This window comes from Pollachius pollachius (genome assembly GCF_949987615.1).
Source record: "Pollachius pollachius genome assembly, chromosome: 3".
Lineage (NCBI taxonomy): Eukaryota > Metazoa > Chordata > Actinopteri > Gadiformes > Gadidae > Pollachius > Pollachius pollachius.
Window position 1 is genome coordinate 18,872,505 of NC_136936.1, and position 18,557 is coordinate 18,891,061.

Consider the following 18,557-nt stretch of genomic DNA (forward strand, 5'->3'; position numbering starts at 1 on the left):
TTTCTGCCGAGATGAGATAACCTTTGACCTTTTCAACATGGCGCGAGCAAAAACAAAATACTATTCATGATCTATAAAATATAATAAATCCTCTTCTTGCTGTAGCAGAAGACTTAGGCAGTCTCAAATTGTTTTTTTAAGTAACAGGTAAGGATCTGTGAGTTTGCCATGTTTCATTTCACTACGACAACAAAACCACACAACGCACTCATAATTTCCATTTCACAAATGGAAAGGAGCAGTTAACGCAGCAGTGGACGCAGCCGTGCACATCACCAACAACAGTCGCACACTCTTCTTCATCCATGACGTTTACTTGAGGTGGGTCAGCAATTAAACATCACTTCCACAGAGCCAATGCAACGTATTTTTGTCATATAGTCATACAAGGTTTTTATGGCAAATATCAGATGTAAAATACAATTTAACACAATACCATATAGATTACTATGATGCTGGCCTGGTGGGCCCTTAAATGTCCCTGTTTAAATCTTGTTAAAACAAAAAGCACGAAGAACATGTGGCCACCATATAACTTCCACCATAAGAATGAAACATTTTATAATTTAGTGTGGCTTTGGTTGTAGATCAGTCTACTAGGATTAGTCTGACCTTAGCTTGGAACATCTGACCACTTGAAAGATTGTTTATTTGCTTGATAACTCAACACAAATACATCTATTTATAAAGCTATATATATATATATATAGCTTTATAAATATAAACATATATTCAACATATATTATATATACATATAAAAAACAACTATATATATATATATATATATATATATATATATATATATATATATATATATATATATATAAAGAGCACATAAGTATACTGTTCTTATATCTACATCTTCATTGTATGTCTTGTGTGATCGATTGATAACGTTTTTGGTTTACTACCTCCATCAGATAATTGGCATATAACATTTTGATGATATCACTTTTGCATTAGTTGTGCGGTCATTTGAAGGAGGGCCTTCCATACAAAACGGCTTTATGGGAAATTCGGCAACAAGTCGCTTGTCTACGTACATCGATGACTATTTCTGACGTTGAAGGATATTGCAGGGAATTTCAGAGGGGAGGATTGCAACCAACGAACTAACCAGCCAAAAATAAGAAATATAGATACCATATAGATTACTATGATGCTGGCCTGGTGGCCCTTTAAATGTCCCTGTTTAAATCTTGTTAAAACAAAAAGCATGAAGAATATATTGCGGGGCGTCACGAGTGCATTTTCATTTTCCCGTTGGGCTAAGACCAGGATGTTCGAGTTGTCTTGAACGCGCCGTCAGTTTTCAATTCAAGTTCCCATGACTCGTGAGACCATCCTGATCTCGCGAGTTCAGATGTCGGTTTCTCGATCCTTCCAGATCCGGACTTGGTGAAGGCAAATGTCTCCCGTTGAGGATACAGCGCCCCCATGTGTCCGAGGATAACGATCAACTATTATTGCTCCAATAAACCGAAAAGGAACTTTGGCCGTAAGGGATACCGTACAAGGAAGTACTGACGAGTTTGGATTGTACCCAGTCCGGTTTGGATACGGCGAATTAGTAAAATGTATAAATCCTTTATTTAGAAGTGATTACGTTTATATACTTTTAAAACAAAAGGTGTCTGCTGTTTGGACACCATAGTCCGGTTTGGATACGGCGAATTAGTAAAATGTATAAATCCTTTATTTAGAAGTGACTACGTTTAAATACTTTTAAAACAAAAGGTGTCTGCTGTTTGGACACCATATGCTTTTTAGGGAACATGACAACTTGGTACGGAAACAAACTTCCCGCTTGATCGCCTGACGAAACAATTCAACTTAAATATAAGACGACAGATAAGGGAAAACGGCCAGTTTACTACAGTCCGGACAATAACTCAAGTTCAGCCCACCTTCTGGCAGCTATGGACTCGGATTCAGAAGTTGAAAGGTTTGTCATATCGGGGTTGGCCTTCATGTCAACTCAAATATTTGAACTCGTTCCAGACTTGTTCTATATTAGGCTATTACATGATCAAGATGGTTAATGTAGTATATCAAATATTTTTCAATTTATACTAGACTCACTTCACCTGAGTTCACCTGGATTCTGCATGGCCTCCTCCTTTACCCCCTACTGCTCTTTCACCTCTGTACTCTCACCTCTCTTACGCACATTATTGTATGTTCTACGTCCTGGCACTTAAAAAAGGACTTAGCATTGTGTAGAATCTTATCCTAGCTATTGTTGGGGCAAAATAACCTGCTGAGCACATCACATGTACATTATAAATATAGCTAACTCCTACCTTAGCTTAATGAGCACATCACATGGCAGTCACCTTATAATATAGTCAACTTTTAACACATAACACATACATGAGAATATAGTCAGGTCAGGGCCGGAGCCAGGGCCCCATATCTCCTCCCGGCAGATAGTAGACACTCAGACAATGCACCAGTCATCCTCAAGGACGGGAGGACCACAACGGGTGAATGCTCTGAAGCTCTCCCCCGTAAGGAGGAACACAAGAAGATATACATGCATACACTAGTGCCTGGGAACCAAGGTCAAGTAAAAACACACAGAACCACACACATCTAAAACGCACACACCTCATCACGAGGAGATACAGCATAAAACTATCACTCTGAGACTCTTCACTTTCTTCCGAAGCAGACCTTCCACGGAGGCGAAGCTCCGGACGAACCATCAGCGCTGATTAGGGACTTAGACATATTCGATTTCTCACGCTTATGACTCTGTATAACCGTTGCCACTTTACTTAATAAATCCAAGGTCCTCGTGCCGATAGACTTTATTACCTCTCCGTCTCATTTCATCTGGTCCAGTAACTAGCCAGACCGTTTTTCCCAACACTATCTTTGTTGTATACAGGGAATGGGTTAACCTAGCAATTCTTGGTGCTTGGCACTTGTTTCTATAACCATCCTTACTGTACCGAGTGATATATTGTTGTTTCCATTTCCTCTGACAAATGTACGTATTGTAAGTCACTTTGGATAAATCGTCTGCTAAATGCGCTAAATGTAAATGTAATACCTTGTATCATACGTTCTGGTTATTAGAATACTGCATGGAACAGGTCGTCCCCCGTCAAGTTATGGATCAATGAGAAGCGATGAGGAAGAAGAAGAAGAAGAGGACTTTGAGAGGGACTCACCTATCACTTCCAATGAACCCACCGGGTAGGTTGGAGTTATACTCAAACTACTATCCATGTATACTTGCATATATATCATGAAAGGTACTCTATGAGGAATATTACATCAAAAAAAAAGTATCAACTGTACGCTGGTCAGTAGTACTGCAGTGCCTTTCGATAGTAATTATTAGGTGATCCACTCTGTGAACCTTCTCTTGATCTAATTCTTGGCAGGTTGCAACTTATACGTCATGACTATCCAGAGACAGTCCACACCCAGGCCACACAGCAGACCAAACAACAAGATGCCTGCATCATACATAGCGGGTTGGTACATAGGCTAGCATGCTTATCAGTGCACTCATGTATCACATGACAGAGACTTAAATACGTACTTACGTACCCGGGGGTCTCCTGCACTTTTGTCGCTCCCTCAGAAATGAGGAAGTGGTTGAAGAGAACCGGGAGGAGGAGGAGGAGGAGGAGGAGGAGGAAGAGTACTATAGAATTAATTCTCCAGAACCGCCGCCACCTGTGGAGGATGGAGATCAGATGGACTATGACGAGGCCCAGTTAGGGATTCTCCACTCAGAGCTTGGAATGCCTCACGTATTCAAGGTGCCATGTTGTGCTGTTTATAAAAGAAAGAAAAAATCCAATCCTTAAGATTACAAACAGTCCTTCCTATTATTCTCTGTACCATCGTACAACACGGCACAATTACCTCACCAGTCTGTCTTTGTTCTCCTCACTGTGTAGAACATCATGGGGGTTCTGTCGAGACTTTCTCAGGAAGACATAGGAAACTTAAAGATCCGCCTTAGTCGAGAAGAGAAACTTTTCAAGCTGCAAGAACTGTTTCAATGGGACATTCTGAACCTAGTGGACAAGATGATTGAAGTACTTGGTAAGAACACTTTCAGATAGTTATTATTAATTAATAACTAGTTAAATTATTATTATTATTATTAGTTAGTCTTCACTGTCAGGAGTAGTACATCCCTTTATATACATATATATGTAAAGCATATAATCAAACATGATTGTATTGGCTGCTGTAAACATTGTCATACTGAGCAACCTATGCCAATTAATCATTGCTCACTTTTGTCATGCAGGTCATGAGTGTGCCTTAAAACAATCCATCATGGGCTTAGACAGCATAAAAAAAATTACTGAAGCCCGGGACCTGGAGAAAAAATGCGAGAGAGGTAAGGCCGTCAGCTAAAGAGAAAAAAAAAATACCTGCATGTAGATATAATAGTAATGGTTGAAATAATGGTCGCAATGTAAATAATCAACCATTTGTTAAGCTTGTTAATTCTTACTTTGGAACACGACTAGCCAGCCAAGATGAATTCTGAATTTCTCGTCATCAAAGTGCATATTTCCCCCTCACCTCCTCTCCATCCTCTCTCACCCCAGTGTTGCTCCGGTTCCAGCTGAAGCAGCACATCCTGCGGAGGTTCAAGGTAATCTACGAGGGCGTGCCCCGGCCCGGGAAGCAGCAGCTCCTGGACACTGTCTACGTCCAGCCCCAGATCTCCAGGCGCCCAGGCAACGGGATCCATCTGGCACCCGGCGACGGCGGCGACGGCGGCAGTAGCTTCCTGGACGTGAAGGATCTGCTCCGACTGACAAAGGCCAGCGGGGAGCCCGTGAGGACGCTGGTGACCACAGGGGTCGCGGGGATCGGGATGTCCGTAGTGGCGGCCAGGTTCTCCATGGACTGGGCGGAGGATGCCGCCAACAAGGTCCGCTAAATGCAGGAACTCGGCACTCCTGAGTGTACCACTCATTTTATTTTTTTACATTTCATCAGTGGGGAAGGGAGAAGTAGCTCTATTTGGGAACTTTTATGCTGCTGAAATGTTTTTGACAACATCATGTAATTGGGGATTTTGAGCATATGGATATTTAACAAAGGGGGGTATCTTAACCTGCGTTGAGTGTAGGGCTGTCCCCGACTCTGATTTTTCTGAGTCAAATCAGATCTGCCTTTTCAGTCCAGAGATTCGACTATTCGGCGGCCGTGCAGGGCAGGTGTTTTGGAGGTTTAAAAAATGAATTTTCTTTCTATCAACACTCTGTTTTGGTAGGCTATAGGCCTTTTATATATGCTTGCGCGTTGCGCTCATTACGTTCTCACCTGAACAGTTTTCTATCAATCAAACTCGTCGGAATTGTAGCCAACTTATTCCTGTCGGGTTTTAATTAGGCTCCTGCCCATAATGCGGTCCGATAATGAACACGGGGCTCATGTATAGGCTACTGGATAATCCATTATATGAGCCCTGTGTTCACGATCTGATTGCATTTATTGAGCCCGAAAGAATACACAGCGCTTTTTCGCCACACTGACTGCGCTCCTAGAGAAAATGTAGCAATAATGTAAGGGGAGACAGCCGCTTCCCACTGCGAGATTCTGTCTAGCAAACAAAGTTACAATGAATCAATCGCCACAGTGACATGGACAGTGTCTAAATAAAGCTTCTCTTTATTAGTATCATTCGAGCTATGATGCAAATGGTGAATATTAAGCCTGCGTGGCATCTGTACGTGCAGTTTGCAATTTATTTTCAGCACCAACTGCCGCTGCAGATGAATAATAAAAAGTCACAATAAATGTCTCGATTCATGCATATGGTCTGGCACGTCTACACTATAGTTTGGGTCTTTTAAATAAATAAAAGAAGACGATGATGATTCAAATCATCGACTTTCAGGGGACAGCCCTAGTTGAGTGTATTTTATTGTTCCATTGCCAATGTCCCCATGAACAATCGTATCTGTGTAAAGCTACAGCAACCAGTATGAGGTTACACCATGTATAGTAATTGAGTTGTTGAATCTGTGATTGTGTTTCTTTTGTTTTATATACAGGATATACAGTTTGTGATCCCACTCTCACTCGAGAGTCTCTGGTCTCTCCAGAAGTTCCAACTTCCTCCAACTAAGAAGATGTCCATCATGGAGGTGATCGAACATTACTACCATGGGTTTGGTGCCGTAGGCTACCTGGAAGATCTCAACTGCAGATTTCTCATCCTAATGGACTCCTTCGATTATTACCTCGATACGCTGGACTGGAAGGTATATTTCCCAAAGCAGAAAGTGGCTCTATGTTTAATGCACACCAGGTCCTAGGAGGATCGAATTTTAAGGGCATTTTTGTTATAGAGCATTTCTAGGCATCTGCTATACTTATAAATTGTCCCTATGTAATTCTCCCTTCCAAAAGCAACAACCAACTGCCATCTGCTTGCTCCTTACTCCAGAATACTCCGGTCCTGTGTGACAGCCATACTCCTGCACATCTGGATGTTCTGATTGTTAATCTAATCCGGGGTAAACTGCTGCCCTCTGCCTGCATCTGGATCCTTGGCAGACAAGCAGCCGTCTCAACCATCCCACCTGAACTCATCGACGCGATCACAGATATTCATGGCTTTAGGTCTGTCTTTGTGGCGGTCGGAGCCCACTATCATATTCTGCTCTACAATCCTATCTTCTGTCTGCCTGTCTTCCCGCCATGCTACTATCTCCCCTTCCTAACCGTTGCCTCAGTTTTAATGTGTGCTGTGTTGAATCACCACCACCACTAGGTTTCACTTACCTTTCCCCCCTCGCCGATCAACAGTGACGAGATGAAGGACGATTACCTGAGCAAACGCTTCCAGGACAAGGAGCTGGCGGAGAACATTGTTTCCCATTACAAGCGCTCGCCGGCCCTCAGCGCGCTGTGTCAGCAGCCCTTCGTCTGCTGGTTGGCCGCCACGGCCTTCGAGCGCTGCTTCCGCTACCAGGGCTACGGGATGCAACCCCCCAGGCTCACGCCCTTCTACATCCACGTGATGGTCATCCAGACCAACCGCAAGCTCCAGCGCTACCGCGGCCAGTCGGAGAACCACCTGGTGAGCTGGTTGATGCATGCATAGAAAGGGTTGATAGCATCATGTTAGGGTTATATCCTGTCATGGTTATAATGCATGTCATGTCATGGTTACGATGGCCAAACCGGCATTTTCCTATGACATGGCGACGTTAAATGACAGCATTCTATATGAATCACAGGGGCGATTTACCTGATAATTTTGTTCATATAAAACACGTACACAAAACTAAAATCAGCACAAGGGTAGAAATGTAATGTATTGAAGTTTCAAAGTCTTAACCGTTTTTTTCTGTCTCCTCTTGTGTGTGTCAGAAATGGTCCGAGGATGACATCGACACACTGCTAAACCTGGGGAAGCTTGCCCTGGCTATGGTGGAGAAGCAGGTGTGGGTCTTCTCCCAACAGGACCTCAAGGAGCATAGACTGGACATGAAGGAGATAACTGTCTTCTCCGGCCTCTGCGTTGAGCATCCCTCGCTGGACATCACTAAGAGAAAGCAGTTCAGCTTTTTGCACAAAACCTTCCAGGTGAAAACCAACGCCATTATTTATATCTTGGAAATATGTTCTTTGTAGCATAAACCACTAATAATCAGACGTTTCACTATATATATATATATATATATATGTGTCTTCTATGTAGTGTAAAAGTCAGATTGTGTGAGACTGAGCCCCTCCCAGTAAGTACATGGGAGAACTCACAAATCAGATCTAAAGTATTTTGGCAGATGTGCTTAAATCTGCATGAACGGGGTGTTTTGATTCAAATTAGTTTAGACCAGTGGTTTTCAAACTGTGAGGCGCGCCTCCCCTGGGGGACGCCAGAGTTCCTCAGGGGGGGCGCGACGTGAGAAAAAAATATACCAGAAAAAGTAACGCAAAAAAAACGCAAAGACGAAGATGCGCTGTGTTCGAAATCGTTCCCTATTCACTCACTCACTATTCCCTATATAGTGTTTATGATATAGTGCACTATATAGGGAACGAACAAACGAGAATTCGGACACTACGCTGAACGTTTCTAAACGTCATTTGCGTCAGTAAATGCGCCGGGTATTTGTGTAACGCAGACAGCTGCGTTGAACATGTGAACATGTAAACAAACCGGGCAACCACGAGGAAAACTGGAGGTTGTATTGATGTTGAATGTTACATTTCCTTGATCAAGGTTCTTTTAAATTAATTTTGAATGTTACATTTTCTATGTTAAATCCCAAATAAATTGTTGACATTTCTATTCGTTTTCGCGGTTATTCAGCTTCTTCTCCGGAAAACACTGCATTGAATTGTGGTATATGGGAGTAACATGTACGGAACATCGTATGTTGACTCAAATTTGGGGTATTTTAAGTCCACTATATAGTGCATGAAATTTACCACTGAGAATTCGAACACCACAAAAAAATTATAGTGCACTATATAGTGCACTATATCTGTGATAGGGAACTATTTCGAACACAGCTTCGCAAACTCATTGCCACCACTAAAGTTGAGGTGAGCTAAAAAGGAGGCTAAACTGGCAGTTTATAGATTAAGATGTTCAAATGTATTTTAAAAACGTTAAGCAAAAACTTGCTTAGATAAAGATGTTAAAATGTGTTAAGAAATGTGTTTAAAAACGCACAGAGATGTTTAGAACGTTTCAAAAATATATGATCAGAGATCTTTAAAATGTGTAAAATAATTAAAAGATCTTTCAAAACACAGGGATTTAGAAAAAAATAAATTGTGTGTGGGGGGGGGCTCAGCTGAAATTTGTTCTCTGGGGGGGGGCTCACTCTCTCATACTTTGAAGACCCCTGGTTTAGACCAATCATGTTCCCAGGGACCGGGATGCGTAAGCGTGCGGTTGTCTCGACTGGAACCTAAGCAAATGTGAAATGAAAAAAAAGTGATCTTTAAGTTGCCCCGGCCCCTAACCCCACTTGACTTTGAATCTTCTGGATTTTTGACTTTACCTTGACATCTGTATTCCCTGGAGTGTTGTGTTTTAGTTTTTCCATATACCTAAACCTGTAATGTATTTATCGACCTTAGATGTCACAACACCTTTAGCGCAACCTTAAAATGTTATTCTTCTGTGCCTGTGAAGGAGTTCATGGCCGCCGTGTACGTGTTCGCCATGTTCAACCTGGAGGGCCGGGTCCTCCTGCCAGAGCCCGGGTCCCAGGCCCGCACCAAGCTGCCCAGAGTAGCGGAGTCCCCCCGGTCAGCCGAGGACCTGCTGCGGGGCGCGGTCCGGGGGACCATGGGCTCGCCACACCTGGACATGGTGCTCCGCTTCCTGTGCGGCATGATGTCCCGCGGCAGCCACAACCACATGCTGAGAGTGAGGCTCTTCCAGGCACCGCACCCCCCGCTGGCCAAGCCGGAGAAGGCTCAGCAACTGCTGGAGCGGGAGTTGGAGAGTGTGCCGGCGGACAGGCGGGCCAACCTGCAGGAGTGCCTCAGGGAAATGGTGCAGGAGGACGAGTGAGGTGGATCACGGACGAGGTGTTTGCCTGGTACCCAGTCTGAGGAATGTTTTAAGATGACTTTTTTTGTTGCTGATGAGACATATTTATCCAGAGACCTACTGTGAATTCGGATACATGTCATTTAGCAGGTAGAGGTTGCACAGAGGTAGGCTGCCCGTTACTGGGGATGGAAACTAATCCGTTTGGCTGGTAGTCTTAACACTTTAACCCCTATACTGTCCTTTTAATACATGTGCTTTTTATGTTGTTTTGTTTGGCAATTATTGTGGATCAAAGAAAATAGCTAACTGCTTCTCAAGAATGTTTGGAATACATAGGGACTCTGCACTACTGTCCTCCTGAACGCCTCAGCCCTCCCTAAGCCCAAAGGGTGAAGAGCGTGTACGCTTGTGATTTGTTTGTCTCATATTGATGCACAACAAACAAGAACAAATGATTGATAATAGCTACTGCTAATAGCAAGTATATAGGGCTGTATTAGCATGGTCCTACCAGAATCTCGTGCTTCATTTCGTTTACACAGAGTCTGGCCTCTCTCCATTGACACACGTTAAATCACTTGAAGGCGGGTGTCTGTTGGAGTTTCAAACTATTGGATCTGCCCAGTGCCACTCTGGATCTGCCAATCAATCGCTAACGTTTGACTACAACTCAAACTAGTGCACGACCTCAACGTCGTTGCTCTCAGCCACTCCCTCTGTTCGCTGATTGGACCAGCAAAATTTGGCCGGAGAAAACCCACGAATATACAGCAAACCCAGTACGTATGGGGGCAGAGCCAGGCTAGGGCTGTATGGTATTTGCATGGGAATTCTAGTACAAGTATAAAATAAAAATATTGTGTTTTTTAACATCTCCCTCGTTACTCATGTAATTATTGGAAAACAAATATTCCAACAAACTAAACATATAATTGCAATTTGATGTCTGTAGAGTCAGTAAGATACACCATGTCCTTTATAGGTTTAATCAAGTTAATCAAGTCAAAGGTTCAATTGATGTTTGTCATCTGAATTACACTACATTTCCACATTATTTCATTCAATAACATGTAGATTTACAGGACATTCAGAATGGAAATTCAAACCAATTATATACAGACAGTGAATTATTTAGTGACTTATTAAATTCAGTCATATTAGTTGAGAACATTTCTAGACAAATTATTGAATGAAGGCCCATTCTTTTCTAATATCTACAAGTAATTGTATTCTTTAGGTAAACAAATTATTACCACTGTATATACCTCAAAAGCGATCACATTTCTTGTTATATAATTGATTGCTTTAGTCAAAAATACACCACAAAGTATCGTATTGTGTATGTTTCATTATCTATACTTTCGTGGCTGCTTTCAAAGCCGACAAGCTAATTTAAGAACCAGAATTCATAGACATATTCATATTTATTTGACTGGAAAATGTAAAGTCCTCCTCAAAATTACTAAAAAAATTACTAAAAACTAAGCAGGTTTAGGTACGCTGACAGATAAAAGGTAGGTGCTCGAAGCAGTGGGCGTCCGACCAGTTTGACTGAATTCTCATAAAGGATCTTGCGCAGTGGTAGTTGTGTCGCCAGCACTGATATTAAACCTGTGGACCCCCTGTCCACACCCAGGGGGCGCTGAAGTTAAAGATGGGTCGCTCCAGGCCAATCCACACGCTTTTGACCAAGGGTGCCTGAGCAGACAGGAGTTCATCCACATAGCGTCCCAGTGTTTCATTGGTGGCGTGTAACAACATAGTGCTGTGGCTGAAACAGAACTCCAAGGCCTCGATCCAGGTTTTAGACTTGCTGTAGAACGTGAGACCTGCATCATGTCAATGACAACAAATCAACAACAAAAACAACACACACATACAAATATAAATACTGGGTTCTGATGATTAACAAGCTGTATATACTGTATTTAGATAGCCTGTTATACATGAGTAAGTCTTAAAATAGTAACTATAGGTTTACTAAACTGCCCCAGTAGCATCTGCCTTTTAAAAAAAACATTTCCTTTTAAAAATCCACAAAGATCTATGAATCTATCTCTTTTGCTGTCACTTTTAAGTCTTCCAGTACTGAATGTCATGCTTTTAACTCACCATTGACGTTGTGGAATATCATATAATCGTTGGGGACGTTGAGGACGTCCCCTACACACACACCCTCTCTTTGTCAAAACGTGGTACATCTTTAAGCTAGAGTACCCCTACTCTACCTGTCCCGGCTGAACTCCTGGGCTCATCTGTGGTGCTTGATGCAGCATCCTGACCAGTGGTGACTGGGAAGGTTGAACCTGGTGTCTCAGAGACTGCCAAAGATACAAAAACACCTTTAAACTTAAATGGTTATATCAAATACTCAAATATAAATACTGACGACTCATGATCAGCTAGGTGTACATCATGTTTTTAGATAGCCTGTAATACATGTCGTTCTAGGGCAACTAAACCGTCAGAAAAGCATCTGCTTTGCTCTGGCCCAAACATATTATTTTGAATTCCACAAAGATCTATGAATCTATCTTTCTCCTTTGCTCTCACCTCAAGTCCTCCAGTACCTAATGATTTATACCCACCATGGACGACCCCAACTACACACACCCTCTTTTTCCCAAAAAGTGGTACATCTTTCACCAAGACCTCTGCTCTACCTGTCCCGGCTGAACCCCTTGGCTCATGTGTGGTCCCTGATGCAGCATCCTGATCAGTGGAGACTGGGGGAGTTGAGCCAGTCACCACTCACATTCCGCGCTGCCCATAGGGCAGCAACTGCTGGAGGCGGAACTGCACCACAATTAGGATCATCGTCATAATAATCACATTGATTCATTATTCAAATTTAAGATCAAGCACTACTACATTCGGAATCATTGATTACATGATTAGAGGCATTTGGCAATACAATGATATGCATATTTCCTCCAATAATTATATTAATTATGCTGCCCTTAGTTATTCTTACTAATAGCTCATCTTGGCTGGCCTCAGTGTCAATCGCTCCTGCTTCAAAATAACCATTGGCTTGCCGACCGATCCAGATTCCCTTTTTAGAAAAGCATTTAACGTTACACAAGTTTACTTGGCGTATTTATTTCGGAAAATAAATAACTATGTGACATGACAAATTAACCATCTAGTCATTACACCTTAGGGGCACCACTAAGCAATCATGCATTGGGCACCCAAATAGCTAGCAGCAGCACTGTCTCTCAGAGACTGCAAAATATTTCAAAATGCCTTTTTAACAAAGCTGTTCATGTACATGTTGTTTTTATAGTCAAATATTTTTGTCTGCTAGGTGTTTATTTTCTTTTGATAGTCTGTACTTCATGAAGAAGAATGTAAGGCCATGTTTAGTCATGGTTCTGAATGCACTGCTTGGTGTTTTTGAAGAATGTCATGTTTAATGGAGACATATTATGGTGTTTTCCCAACAAGTAAACATAGTATATGAGTTCCAGAAAACATGTTTTTGAAGCTGTTTGTTAGAAATAGCTTTTAGGAAAAAAGAAAAATCTCGCCTACCGCTATTCCCCTCTGTTTCAGTCCCTTCAGAATACTGTTTCTGGTGTCTGTAGCTTTAATGCAAATGAGCTGCTGCCCATTGACCAATGAGCTGTCAACAGTGTACCACAGCATGGAGGAGAAGTGATTGTGGCGTTTGCGGACTCCTGGAGCTCTTATCTATATAATATAATATAATAATATTGTATAATATATAGGTATTTATATAATATTATATCTAATTTCACGGCCAAAAACTATGCGTCTCGGATAATATTATGAATCATAAAGACTGCGTCTGACGTCTCTGGTACTTCCACAAAAAGTAAAGACTCGTAGTGGGGGTTATCTCGGCTATGGTTGAGAATAATTGTGGGAAAGGAACTTTGGCCTTGACTCTCTGAAGTCCATATTGAACCACGACCTGGAGGAGAAAGGGATTGTACTCCCACAGCTGAGCTGCCGGACTGCCGTCGAGCTCCCCCCGCCGGAGCTGCCGCCGAGACAATCCCTTTCTCCTCCATGTCTCCACCGCCGGACTCGCCGAAGCTTCGGCGGCAGTCTGGCGGCTCCGGCGGGGGGAGCTTGGCGGCAGTCCGGCAACGCTCGTCTGCTGGTCCACAAAATCATAGCTATGCTCTGATTGTAGGGGGTGGGGAAGTGGGAGGTAATATTCAAATGCGCCGAAACTGACTCGCTCGTTTGCTAACTGTAGGCGGGGTTCTTTCAGAAATGCTTATCTCACTCAAAAAAACATGTACAGACTTTTTTCAAAGTTTGTATGCGTCTGGGAACACCAGAGACCCAAAACAACACCCCAAATCCCAGGAAAAGTGTTGTTTTCATAATATGTCCCCTTTAAACCATCTTGCTAGCGTTTGCCTGCTGGTCCTTAATAAAAAATGAGCATGGCTCCTTTGTATGAATACATTCTTCAGATACTTACTTGTACCACTGCAATTGTGTAGAGAAAACCCAGAAATTGACGCCTTTGTATAACGAATGACAGGCCTGTCAATCTCGCTAAGGTAACAGGTTTTGAATCTGTTGGGGGGAAAAATACGATAAGGCTAGCAATGATATATCACACATTTGTATGCATTTTTAAAATTATTTATATTTGTGCAAGCATGATCAAGTATCAAATATTAGGACTTACTCTGTGTCGATTGAAAAATATCGACAGCTGATGTTGGTACATCTCTGGTGACAGATCTGCTGGTCTGGACTGGACACTGAGCTTCCTTTGCTATCTCAAAGAAATCCTCTTGTTCATGCAAATTAAAATTGCAGCCTGATGGATCTATAGATCGGATATAATTTGATACATAATATGATTCATGTAGAAATAAATGTGAAATGTAAATTCAGGAGATTATAATACACAATTATATATTTAAATTATTATGGCCTACACAGCATCTGCTAGTGTCTTATAATATAGATTACTCCTAATTAGGAATATTAGGCCTTCATGTGGACATCCTTAAATTACCATGTAGCATTTTCAGATGACATGAAATACTATCAGCGTGACCAGCGGATACACAACAAGTGTACTCCCTGATGCCGCTGGGCCTTAGGTCGTTAAAGCTTAGGTACGCAACGTGTCTCCACATCCACATAAACGTTGTATTTGCTCTTGTTGTTTGTCGCTGTGATCTCATCATCTTGGATAGATCCCATTTGGTCTTCTTCAATACAATTGCACCCAGTCAACCACTAGCACACCTCCATGACCCATCCCTTTGTGCGTGTTTGGACTCCAGATCCCTCTGGGACAGATATCTGCATTCCATAGTGCAGGCAAAAGAGGCCTGCTGCGAAGGGAGAACATAATTATTGTTAGAGAACATTATTATAATTATTATTAGAGAGCATAGGTTATTATAAGAGAAAAACATATATTTTTTATTGATATAAAACAAAGCTAATGCATGTTTAATGTCCCGCACAGGAAACATACCTAGCAGCAGTAAGGTAGTGCACAGTTGGTCCATGGCTTCCTAACAAATACAAAATATGGTTGGAATATTTAAAGGAATATCTTAATACTTATTTCGTTTTCATACAATCACAGTTGACAAAATGTAGATCCATCATTGAATCTTCATATTAACAATGAAACACATTTGATTGGCCATCATATCTTGTAAAGAGTGAGGGTGTGGCCACACCAGACTACAACTACTGCCATTCAATCATTTTTTATGAGAACAAAGATAAAGAAGGAAAAATAGTAGGTAGTAGTTGGAAAAGTGGAACCACTCTGGATGTGGTTCGTGAAGCATCTCTCAAACACAGGTAAGAATTCATTTTATATTGGAAATGGGCGGAATGGTTAATAAGCCACGCCTACAGGTTTTAAATTATCCAGGTAAACCTTCAGTCTTTCTTGGCTTGGGCGGAAATGGCAGGAGGCCATGTTTGTAGTGTCTGACTTATGTTGTAACACATAAAACTTAATTTGTTGTTGTGTCGACCACTTTATGTGTAGAAGCTATTCAGGACTGGTGTTAGCACTACAAATGTGTTTTCCAATGAGGTACTGATATAAGCTTGACTTAAATAATTTACATCATAGGTTAATTATTGAAATTGCCATGCTCTGATTCCCGAGAATGCCGCTAAATGCTTAATTCAGATAGTGCACACTGTCAACTAAATGTAAGATAATTTATTCTATGCCGTTGCAAAGCTTACACAATACATCAATATGTTATGCAGAACAGAGACCAAACTCCATGTAAAGTCTGAGCTCCACACATGATCACAAACACAATATACTGTTGGTTACTCCTCCTTCGACCTGTCTCCTCCTGCTGTTCTTCTCCCCTGTCCATGCCGATGCCTCAGACACAGCTGAGTTGCAAGAGTACTACATTGCAAGAGTAAATGGGCCTTCTAAGGCCTGGTTATTCTATGAGTTTAGAACTCCTTATCTATCTATGTTAACCTTACAGCAAGTAAAAATGGAAAATATTATAAAAATATTATGACTTACATGACTTACATACATAGATATTGCTATAGCATAACTTTTACTACCTGATTGATTTTACTTAATACTTAATAAAAGTACATTAAAATATAAATCTCACAGATACCATAAGGACATTGAATTTCACCAGCCCGGTGGTGCCTTGACACAAAATAGGGTTGACTGTGGAACATATTTTATTTAAGAATCATCATTATCTCATATGTATATTTTTCGAATTTTCAATCAATTTATATGAACATAATTTTGACATCCTTGAGTTGCAGATGTTGCAGAGGAAGTCTTATATCTGCATTATCCCATTTATCCAGTCAGTGTGTTCTTTGGAAAGCAAGGTATACACTCCAGGTTTGGTCCGTAGAGCGCAGCGCCTGCCAAAGGAAGTTATTCCTACTTGCACACCGTTGCACATCAGAGGTCCTCCAGAGTCTCCCTGTAGAGAAAAATATGAAATCAGGAATGCTTTTCAAATCCTCTTTTAGCCTACCAAATCCGAAACAAGATATTGATAGAAATGATAGATCAATTACCCTACAAGTATCCTGATCTTTCTCGTTCTCTCCTACAGTTCCGGCACATACCATGTTGGCAGTGATGACAGGGTCAGAATTGTAATATGTGGGCGAGTTGCACGTTTTTCTTTTGATAACAGTGACGGTGGCCGACATCAGATCATCTCCCATTATTAAGTTTGAAGCATTGACGGCTCCCCAACCAGCCACCATGCATTTGGTACCTTCCTGGGGGTCTGGAATATCATTGGCCAATTCCAAAAACTTTACGCAATTGTTCAAATTCACCTCTTGGTCGAGCTGCATCAAAGAAAGTACAAAGTAACTTTTATCATCAATAGTGCAACAACACTTATGTTGGATGTGATATGAGTATTAATCACACAGTAATTAGCTCACCTTAAGCAGCTGGAGATCATGGATATGCGTGGTCTTGTTAAAGGCATGATGGGGGTGATACTCTGCGACATTCCGGACCTGAACAGATTCATCCGTCTTGCTGTTTTTAATGGTGTCCACCCCAAGACGCACAGTAGATATTCTGTTGAAAAATCCAAAATAGGGTTTACTAATGAATACCAAACAACAGCATGTAATAGTACACAACAAAGCTCAACAACATAAATGCTTAAGGTAGTGTAAATAAGATTTAAGACTTGTAAGGAGAGCAGAAAATAGCAGAAGAGGGAAGAGAAGGACGGATTTGGCTGGGAGTGTCTATTATCTAAATAGTCTCATACAGAGGAAGGCCCCCAGTCAACCAGAAAACATCTTCCCAGTGATTCACTCATTAACAGCAGAAGGATCGTTATTTCATCTCTTACAAATGACTCCCAAATGATAGGTCTTAAATCGTGGCTACAGCCCCTTGCCTAAAGCTTCTTACCTACAGCTAAATCCAACAACAAAAACTGTTCATGAGATTATGAGCAGAAGTGTATTGTTGGATGAACGATGTGATGAAATTCCTACCTAGAACAGTGGGCCGCGGTCAGCACCCATCTGGAGGAGAGGAGGGCTCCTCCGCAGATGGGCTTTCCTGTGCTATTTATCAGGAGAGCCATGTAGGGCAGAGAATGAGCCTTCACCTTCTTCCCTCCGATGATCTCTGCCTCTCCACAAGCACCTGTGGTTAAACACAGCACAGCTGAAAGATATCTGTTATCCGTACAAAAACAATGCTAGTTTGTCCAGGATTATTCGTATCTTAATAGGGATGCTTCGCCCCCGGCTGAACGGTTTTTGGTTCAAACCCCTGCTTGTGTCCATCCTTGAGCAAGATGCTCCAACTCAATGAATAAATAGTAAATCAATCCAAAATAAATGTAACACTGAATATTTTGTGTTCTACTTACATGACTGCACATGGAGGACCAAACACAAGGTATTAACAAGAGCCAGCAATGAAGACGCCATAGCTTGTTTCTAATGCCAAAAGATGGAGGTACTGATACACAAGATGCAGCATGAGTTGCTTATATGGCCTGTTCGAAGGATGTGGGTCAACCACAAAGAGATAAACATACTCACACTTGGATGGAAAAATGCATGCACCTGCAAGTATCATTTTACAAAGAAACACACTAACAATGTCGATGCTAAACTCGGTGACTTTTACTGGGCTCCTCAAAACACAAGTGTGGGGGGACGTGCGACGTCTGGCCTGCAGGGGGAGTATGGACAGGTTGGGAGCGCACGGGATTGGCCGGGGGGGGGGGATTGAACCTGGTGGTGAGCAGGTGTCTGCACTCAGGTCAATCAGGGAGGCTGTACTTTTGTGCCTGCTTTCTGTTATAGTGAAGCGGGGACCCAGGAGCGAAGGGACCAGGGAGGTCCGGAGCGAGCGTGACACTGACAGAGATCCACCGCGAGACGGCTAAATGGACCCTTTTGTTACATTTTGATATTTCTGTTCCGTTTACAAAGCAAATAAACCGATCTCCTGCGGAGAGAACGACAACCCCGCCTGCTCTCATTCCTCAAACCTGCTACAACAAGGTTGTGGGGTTGAAAG

The 18,557-nt window shown here is 42.0% G+C and overlaps 2 protein-coding genes across 2 annotated transcripts; one reads left to right on the plus strand and one right to left on the minus strand.

Moving 5' to 3' along the window:
* Positions 1 to 1,509: 1,509 nt before the first annotated feature.
* LOC307072069 (protein NLRC3-like) lies at positions 1,510 to 10,351 on the plus strand. Its single transcript, XM_079731234.1, has 12 exons — positions 1,510 to 1,945; positions 3,085 to 3,204; positions 3,396 to 3,488; positions 3,599 to 3,779; positions 3,921 to 4,068; positions 4,280 to 4,372; positions 4,587 to 4,915; positions 6,045 to 6,254; positions 6,440 to 6,615; positions 6,802 to 7,075; positions 7,369 to 7,584; positions 9,149 to 10,351. The coding sequence occupies exons 1-12, from the start codon at positions 1,920 to 1,922 to the stop codon at positions 9,530 to 9,532; spliced, it is 2,250 nt and encodes a 749-aa protein (XP_079587360.1). The 5' UTR covers positions 1,510 to 1,919; the 3' UTR covers positions 9,533 to 10,351.
* A 5,357-nt stretch (positions 10,352 to 15,708) lies between these two features.
* On the minus strand, positions 15,709 to 17,985 carry LOC307072075 (granzyme K-like). Its single transcript, XM_079731244.1, has 5 exons — positions 17,899 to 17,985; positions 17,516 to 17,669; positions 16,943 to 17,084; positions 16,562 to 16,843; positions 15,709 to 16,464 (listed from the first exon to the last, which is right to left on the minus strand). Exons 1-5 carry the CDS (start codon positions 17,957 to 17,959, stop codon positions 16,315 to 16,317), a joined length of 789 nt encoding a protein of 262 aa, XP_079587370.1. The 5' UTR covers positions 17,960 to 17,985; the 3' UTR covers positions 15,709 to 16,314.
* Positions 17,986 to 18,557: the final 572 nt, after the last annotated feature.